At 34.0% G+C, this 9,153-nt stretch overlaps 1 protein-coding gene across 1 annotated transcript; it reads right to left on the bottom strand.

Annotated features, from left to right (window-relative positions):
- Positions 1-557: 557 nt before the first annotated feature.
- Positions 558-4,690, bottom strand: LOC131042474 (lipase-like PAD4). The gene is made up of 4 exons (XM_057975776.2): positions 4,550-4,690; positions 3,855-4,185; positions 2,091-2,825; positions 558-1,705 (listed from the first exon to the last, which is right to left on the bottom strand). The coding sequence occupies exons 1-4, from the start codon at positions 4,579-4,581 to the stop codon at positions 881-883; spliced, it is 1,923 nt and encodes a 640-aa protein (XP_057831759.2). The 5' UTR covers positions 4,582-4,690; the 3' UTR covers positions 558-880.
- Positions 4,691-9,153: the final 4,463 nt, after the last annotated feature.

The following is a 9,153-nucleotide window of genomic DNA, read 5'->3' as shown; positions in this document are numbered from 1 at the left end:
GCATAGTTTTTTTGGTCTTTCAAGGATTCTTGTTCATGTTCCAACAAAGTTTTATGATGCAATCTCAATCGTCAACCCCAATGCTCATTTCTTCTCAAGCAATTTTGTTGTTCTTCTTTTGTCTAAGGATGTATTTTCCACCTCAACGAACTCCATCAATGCTTAAACAATTCTCCAACAAGCTAATCATGATTCCTCAAAGTTGCAAAAGATATATAACCAATTAAACTCAACCTTTTGAATAAAATAGTTTTATTGATATTAATAAAATCTAATATACAAGAACATATTAATAAAAAATTAAAAATATTAATAAAAAAGTTTAGTAGAATAACCTACTTTTATTTTTATTTTTTTTTAAATTGCACTAAACAGAATAGTAAAATTAATAAAACAATATAATGTAAAACTTTCTTTAAAAAATACAAAGATACCAATGAGAGTTTCTTGTGGTGAAACATTTAAGTATTTTTTACCTCTGTACAAACAAAATGACAGCCATGTGACTGTTTGTAACAGTCATTTGTGATTCCTTATGAGAGTTTCTTGTATCTTGCTGTATGTAATATTTTCTTGTTAATAAATTTATTTTTTTTCCAATAAAAAAATTACATTCGAAGGAACTCCATTGACATGGGCGAATCAGGCTCTTACTACTCCGAATGTAACAGACTTATGCAGATTGAAAAGAAAGACAGCTTAGGAAACACAGGCTTATGCAGATTGAAAAGAAATACACTCTGAAAACACGGGCTTATGCAGATTGAAAAGAAATATACTCTGCAAACAAAGGATTATGCAGATTAAAAAGGAAATCAACTTCTCAAGCAGGGGAAATGGCCATGGAAAAAAGAAAGCTCTAAAAACCTATAGAACTTAATCAAAAACCTGTCTTCTGAACTCCCAATTTCTCCTTTTCCATCGATTTGAGCAAAGGGGAGCTTGATTTCCACTCTTCTGAGTATTGCAGCTGAAGCTCTCTGTATTTATTCCACCATATCATGAAGCCGCTCTCTTCAAAGAAAACCTCCATGGAAATACTCTTCTCCTCGATCATCTTCGATACATAAACTTCAAAATCTTCGAGGTTTTTCTTGAGATGGGCATTGACAGTTTGCTCTTGCTGGAGATTTGTCAGGTCTTTAGCAGCTTCTTCTACACAAGCCCAAAAGCGAGAGTCCTCAGTTAAGGATGCAAACTTTGTGCGAGCCTTTTTCCCCCTTGTACCTCTTTCAATGCGAGTTTGGTTTTTATCATCCAGCCATTTTTCCAAAACCCTATGACGGAGCGGCCTGTTCTCATTTGAGAGATAGCTTCCATTGTTGCTCTGCCGTCGATAGTAGTCTGCAATGTCCAGAGGCTCTACAAGTCTTCTGTATGCAGTGCCAGCATTGATCCATTTGTTTTGGTATCGGAAGTCACTGGGCAATTGATGATTCTTCACCATATCAATATTTTTATCCCAGAAATCTTGTAGAACCAACCTTTTCAGATTGGCATTGAAATCTCTGAATTTGCCGTGGACTTTGAAAACATCGTAGGAACCATGGCTGTCGCCTTCATGATGAACTGTTTTAATGTACCATTCCAGCTCTGCCATTTTACTTTGGTTATCGCTCAACTCTGAATTTAGGTTCTTAATGTCCATGTCATGCTTGTTTTTCAAATCTGCAGCTTTTTTCAGGGCATCAAATGCTGATTTAGTCTGTTTAACAGTAAAAGTCGTCAGTTTCAATTTCTAAACACAGTAAACAACATTAATAACATACCTGGACTAGGGTAATCTGTTTAACAGTAAAAGTCGTCAGTTTCAATTTCTAATATAGTAAACAACATTAATAGCATACCTGGACTAGGGTAATCTCTAATTATATGCAAGCAAATTAGGAAAAAATATTTTGATAAGTGTAAAGTAAAATTAGCTGTGGAGGATAAGACTGATTAATGGACTGGTGATCATTTTTTTTTATTTTTCTTCTGTGATTAACAGATTTTTACTTCTTTGTATTTAAAAAAAGTTAAAGTTCTAAATATTGTAATACCATTTAAAAACTATGTGAGCAATTAATTAAAAAAAAGAGAGAGATTACCAGAGTCTGAAAACCCATGGCTTCTAATTGCAGTGCTATTCCCATCTCAACGGAGGATTCCAATTGCAGTGCCATTCCTGTCTCAATGGAGGATTCTGAGAAGATATTCGAAGTTCTTGTTGAGTATCCACTTTCAAAAACATTTTTCAACTTATCACCATAACTTGTGTGCTCTGAAATCAATGCACCGGCAATATCATTTTGTTCTGCAATACCATTTTCTTCTATGCCTTGCAAAGTTAAAATGAGCATCTCCAAGGCAGCTTGACTGTCCTCAATACAAGCTGCTCCCTGGGTTGAACAGAACATATAAATACCAAAGGGTTTATATGGGCTAGATTCTCCAAGGCACTTGACATTGTCAAGAAGTTCCCTGAAAGCTTGTATAGAATCAGAATCATTGCCCATTATCCTCTCTCCCTGAGGAAAAATTGAATTCAAATGGAGTGCAATTGATTCAAAAGGTGCAAGGAGCATGCGAGGAACAAAATCATGTTTTGAAACCACATGACAAAATCTTCCAAGCCAATCTTGGGAGCCAACTGATTCTCTAAGAGCAGCATTTCCCACCAAAGGAGAGCCAAATGTAATGCATAAAGGATAGATATTTTTCAGCCTCTTATCCAGAAAGCAGATTGTAGCCAGTGTTGCCATAGCACCTCCTATAGAATGACCCACGAATATAATGGGTTGTTCCTTTTTTTGTTCCTTAATCTGTTCCGAAAAATGCTTCATCTGATAGATCATAGAATAAATGATTAAACAGCTTTAAATTTAAATCTTAGAACTTTGAAACTTTACACGAATTTTAATCAGTACATTTGTAAATGACCTGTAATGTTTTGAAAACTTACAAATGTAAAGATTAAAAATTAGTATAAAACATGTCAAGAATTAACAATCATAGGTAATTGCATTAATTAACATAGATAGCCATAAAACTACACAGAACAGTGTGTAGTTCAGTGTACTTTTCTGTTGGAGGATAAGTCATCTTTGAATTGAAGATGAATCAGTTATAGAAGGGTTGGTAGTGTAGTAACAGAGCATTCCAAACAGCAAAATGGGAGGTCTTGTGTTCCTAATTGGTGGGACATAAAAAGTCTAGAAGGTATCAAAGTTCAGGTCAGCAAAGTTAGGTCAGGATAAGAGTCCTGAACACCTAGGATGTGGATCAGAGAGGTGTGTCGGAAGATAAGCCACCCTTAAAGAAAAGATGAACTTATCATAAAAAGAGTGACAATTCAATGGCAGAGCATCCTGACGATTAATAAAAGATCTTCAATTTGACTTTTAACTAATCTATAAAATTTTACCACTTTTCTAGAATCAACACCATATATCTAGTCTTTTCTCTATAGAAACCCTAATTGGATAAGGTTCAAGCCTCGATCATATGTGCTGCATAGAAATCTGAAACATAAGAACGATTTAAATATTGAACAGTTGAATCGAGAAAACGCATGCTCAAGGTCAATATTTCTAGCGCATTGTCTAGTTACAGATTGGTTCGAAAGTACTTTCAAAGTTAATCAAAAGGATAATTTAGCACAGATCTTTCAAATGTAAGATCCTAGATTCAACTCCTAACTGATCCATAAAGAAACTGAAATACAGACAACTTAGACTTCATATTAACCAAAAACATCAGCACTAACTAGAAAAAAACTGCAGGTGATTATGAGATCTGGGCTTTGGAATGCAATAACACGCATTCCTCATCAGAAAGCAAGTATAAAAGAGAAGAGAAAAGGGTTTTCATACCTGGGTCTCCAAGTCTGATTTTCTCATGATATCAAGGAATTTATTGAGAGCTCCTTTGTGAACAAGAGCCGGTTGATCATCATCATCCTTGAGACGGCCAGAGAAGAACTTGTTCTCATTCTTAATGTCGCATTGTTCATATGAGCTATCACTGGCAGTGAAATCTCCAATGTGAAAGGAAGGGAATGCGATAAATGGGACGCCTTCATACTCACTCCAACGAAAATAAGTATTGTCATTGTCATTTGGAATACTGCGCGTCTCCTCCCAAGCTCTGTTCAGGATTTCACAAGAAGAAAGAAAAATTGCCTGCTCTTGACCAGCAGCAAACCTATAACAAATATTCTAGCAATGAGCAGCACCAAATGGACACTGAAAAAAATTACTTTCTTCGTACGAATTTCAAAAATTAAGTTCACATTCTATAAGAATCAATACTTTTCTGGTTAAACCCACTAAGAATCAATACTTTTCTGGTTAAACCCATTTAAAATTTTCAGAAGAAGTTTCAGATTTGTTTAGTTCTTTCGAATACCCAACCAAAAATCTCATAATGATCATTTTGACACACATTAGAAACAAATTGTTTTTGTCCACTGATCCCTTGTAAAGCAACAGAAGCAAATTATGCTTACCAAACAACTATGTACTAAAAATTGCAGCCCAAATTGATAAGTAAAGAAACTCATACTTACTGTGGCACGGTAGGCTCCAAGTATTCATCCATGCTTTCTAAGCTCAAATTTGCTGCTTTCTTTGATCATTTCAATTCTCAAGAGGTATGGGTTTTATAAGGTAATGCGTGTGGATTATAGGGGTAAACAAGAAGAAAGAAAAGTCAGAGCAAAGACCTAGTGAGAGCGCGTAAACAGGGAGGAGGGAAGGTACGAACGTCATACTCACTGTCATTGTGTACGTCCTGCAGATTCGTATATATCCGCTTTTAAATTGTAAATATTTAAAAACGTGAAAATACGAGTCAAAATATGAAAGACTTCGAAAGCTCTTGAAAGATTGAAGTTCATGTTGTTCACACGTACATCTAGTTTTTTCTTTTGAAGTGTCTTTTTTATTTTACATTATTTTATTTTATTTTTAAAAATTTCAAAAAAAAAAAAATTGTTTGTTTGAAATATTCTTTTGATTTTTGAAAATATCAAAATGTTTTAATTGTTTTTTTTTTTAATTTTTTTGAAATTTCTAAAGTCAGCAGCTACTGTAAAAAAACTCTTCGATTTATAAAACTGTTCGATTTTTTGTGTTTTACAGCAATGGGAATGCAAATCATGAAGATTTAGCTACTAAAAATTTCGCGAAATTTTGTTTGTTTTGCGGATTTTAGAATGTTGTGTAGAGATTAGCCACATCCATTTCTAAAAACATAGGATAATTTTATTTGTTTAATTGGGAAAAATAAAAAAATTAAGAGTTATACCTGTGCACGTTGATTGAGAAATGGTGGCCAGACAACATGGATTCCCATGCAAAGGTCGTACTATTAAATTATTTTTTCATTTTTATAACTTCTTAGATTTAAACATTTGGACAACTAACCTTATTATTTTTGGCCGCTTTAAATCCAATAATGATGTCTATTTTGCTCTAGGATAAGCTATTTTTTCTCTCAAGGTTGAACTCTTACAATGTGGATAAAAATTCACAGATTTGGTGCTCTAATGCCATATTGGCATTGATAGTGTACTCCACAGTGCCCAAAAATCACCTACAACTAAAATGCCTATCGTAAATCTTGAAGAGAAGAACCCATGATTGATATGTTATGCAATCTTGAGAAAGATTGATCCAATGAGGAATATGATATTTATATTGACCTATAATGATTTGGATAGATTACAAATTTGCTAACAATGAATGGTTATTGTAAAGTGGGAAAAGTGAACTACTACAAAGGTAATCAATCCTTCCAAAGATAAAACTCCTACCCTCCACTCAAATAAATCTTGAGGCAACTACAACCTTTAATTTTATCTAATTAGTACCAAAATGTGAGTTTTCAATGTGCATAGGGTTGAATTAAATTCTTGGGACTTCAAGAATAGACAAAGTAGACCACAGAGGTCTCCTGGACAACCCAATTAACTCTTTGTCTAAGATGTTTGCATGAGAAGTAGACAAAAACATGACTCACTTGCATCCCATATAGATAGAAAATAAAGAGTGGTCCAAAGAGGAATATGATATTTAGATTGACCTATAATGAATTGGATAAATTACATTGGTTACAATGAATGCCTATTGTAAAGTGGGAATAGTGAACTACTCCAAAGGATGATCAATCCTTCCAGAGATTAGACTCCTACCCTCCACTCAGATAAACCTAAGGCAACTACAAACGTCAAGTTTATCTAATTATTAGCAAAATCTGAGTTTTTAGTGTGCACAAAGTTGAATTAAATTCTTGGGACTTTAGGAATAGATAGAGTAGACCACAGAGATTTTTTAGACAATCCAATTAACTCTTTGTCCAGGATGTTGCACGAAGTGTAGACGATAGTGTAGCTCACTTGCGTTTGATAGATAGAACTCCTAGACAACCCCTAGCCATCCTGGGGATAACTAGCCATCCTTTGACATACCTTGCACATTTTGGGACATTTAAAAACCGTGCCCTATGTTTTTCTTGGAAAGGAGACGGAGTTAGACATTTCCTAGGCATCTCCATATCCTTGAAACAACTCTTATAGGAAACAAGGGTACTAGTGCAAGGGATACATACCTAAGGAGCATTGCATAGAAGTGCTCTCAATGATCATGACTAAGCTATCTTATAAGTCTAGCAATCAACACAACAAAATTTTATATCTTTCCTCTTCATCCATCTTTACGCTCACATAGTTGAGTTGAGTAAACGCTTCAAGGTGGTTTGTATTAACTTCCATCCACCTTCTTTCATCTTCAAGGAATAGAACTTCTTTTTCAAAAATATTTTATTCACTAAATATTTGGTTTGATAGATCTGTCACAATTTCTTGCATAAAGATTTTGTAGTGGGTTCTTCGTGGACATTGATAAGAATAGAATTTGCTAAGAAAAATTTAACCAGACCCTCATTTTTAGTCTATTACATTACACTAAAATGCTTGAGAAACATCCACAAGACTCTAAAACTTTGCATCAATGACATCCCATAGATCACAATCAATCAACAAAACCTTCCATTTTCAATTTTCACATCTCAAAGTTCATGTTTAAAAACTTTTCCACCTCAATCCTCCCTAACGTCTTGCCATCTTTATTTCTTAAAATAAATATTCACAATGCACAAGCTCCTACTCAAATAATGATTAACTCAAAAAATCCTCTACCCAACAACTAGAACTCAAAGTGATCATGGTCCAATAGCACTTGTAATGACATAAGGTGCGAGAAAAACTTCCCTTCCAAAGAGAAGTCTCACATTTCAAAACCTCCCCAATGATTATTAAATTTAAAACAAGATTATAACGCACTTACAATGCAAATTTTTACAAGATTATTTTACCAACAATAAACATGAAAAAAAAATCTACAACATTTCAATAGTATTTGTGTACTTAAATTCTCATACTCAATATACTCCCTCAAACAACAATTTATATACTCCCTCAAACACCAATTTATAGACAAATGACCAGATAAAAACCTCGAAAAGATGGCATCTAAATTAAGCAAACTTTCCAATATTACTCTAGAAGAGTCCTTACAACCTGTAAAAAATAGTAAACCATGACTACATAATAATCTCTACTTTGATTCACTGAACAAGAACATCGAACTTATCATTATTCCCTATGTTAAAAATTAACACTTTAAGACAAATAAAAGACCCTATCATAAGTTGATTATAAATTTGACTTTTAGGCATCATAAGAATCTTATCATAAATCTGACTTTTACACATCATAAGAATCTTATCATAAATCCTCATAATTATAAAAACTTCAAATAAAAGACCCTATCATAAGTTGATTATAAATTTGACTTTTAGGCATCATAAGAATCTTATCATAAATCGGACTTTTAGGCATCATAAGAATCTTATCATAAATCCTCATAATTATAAAAACTTCAAATAAAAGACCCTATCATAAGTTGATTATAAATTTGACTTTTAGACATCATAAGAATCTTATCATAAATCTGACTTTTATGCATCATAAGAATCTTATCATAAATCCTCATAATTATAAAAACTTCAAATTATTGAAATATATCCTCTTATAACACTTTTCAGAAGCACCAAAAATATGGAACCTTCCCCCATTCCCCATCTTTAGAAACACCAAAGATAGAAATACCTTAAAAGAATTCCATGGACATGGGTCAAATCTGGCTCTCACTATTTCGAATATTACAAGCTTATTCTGATTGAAAAGAAATACGCCTAGCAAAAACAGGCTTCTGCAGATTGAAAAGGAATACAACTTCTCAGGCAGGGGGAAAGGCCATGGAAATAGAAAACTTCTAACAAACTTTAAAATATAATCAAAACTCTGTCTTTTGAACTCCCAATTTCTTCTTTTCCATGGATTTGAGCAAAGGGGAGCTTGATTTCCACTCGTCTGAGTATTGCAGTTGAAACTTTCAGTATTTTTTTAACCATATCATAAATCCGCTCTCTTCAAAGAAAACCTCCATGGAAATACTTTTCTCCTCGATCATCTTCAACACAAACTTCAAAATCGGGCTCTCCTTACCGATTGTAACAAAGACTTAATCAGATTGAAAAGAAAGACAACTTAGCACACGAAGGCTTATGCAGATTCGAAAGGGAAACTACTTTTCAAGCAGGGGAAAAGGCCATGGAAATAAATAGCCTGTAACAAACTATAGAACTTAATCAAAAACCTGTCTTCTGAACCCCCAAATTCAGATTTTCCATGGATCTGAGAAAATGGGAGCTTAATTTCCATTCCATAAGACGTGGATCTGAAATTTCAAGAGCCAATCCCTGGCTATGACACTTCTATACTGAGACTTCTTTTCTGAGAAGAATCCATAAGACGTGATTATCATCCAATCTTCATACGGTTCCTTAGGAGGGATTTTCAAAACAACCATAACAGTTTCTCTATTTACATTCAATAGAACACCCCCATTTACATTTCTAATACATCTGTGTCCTGGGTCATACTTATTCATGCACTCGAGCGCTAATTCAAGGCACTGTATAGAAGGAGGAAAAATAGTAGCTTCTATTAACCCACTATCCACAATCTTTTCCATGAGGGATTCTTAGCTCTTTCTAAGAATTCGTCCAAATCAGCATGAGCTAAGACGTGTCCCCAAATTCTGGGAG

Source organism: Cryptomeria japonica, chromosome 5, assembly GCF_030272615.1.
Source record: "Cryptomeria japonica chromosome 5, Sugi_1.0, whole genome shotgun sequence".
In the NCBI taxonomy this organism is placed as follows: Eukaryota; Viridiplantae; Streptophyta; class Pinopsida; order Cupressales; family Cupressaceae; genus Cryptomeria; species Cryptomeria japonica.
The sequence above is the reverse complement of the archived record's forward strand: the minus strand, read 5'-3'. Positions and strand labels throughout refer to the sequence as shown.

Bases quoted from the DNA above. Each gene is read 5' to 3' on its own strand.
- LOC131042474 (XM_057975776.2), bottom strand. From the start codon at position 4,581: ATGGATGAATACTTGGAGCCTACCGTGCCACA. The intron at 4,186-4,549 runs GTAAGTATGAGT...TATTTGTTATAG, and splicing joins TTGGAGCCTACCGTGCCACA to GTTTGCTGCTGGTCAAGAGC. The intron at 1,706-2,090 runs GTAATCTCTCTC...ACTGTTAAACAG, and splicing joins CCATGGGTTTTCAGACTCTG to ACTAAATCAGCATTTGATGC.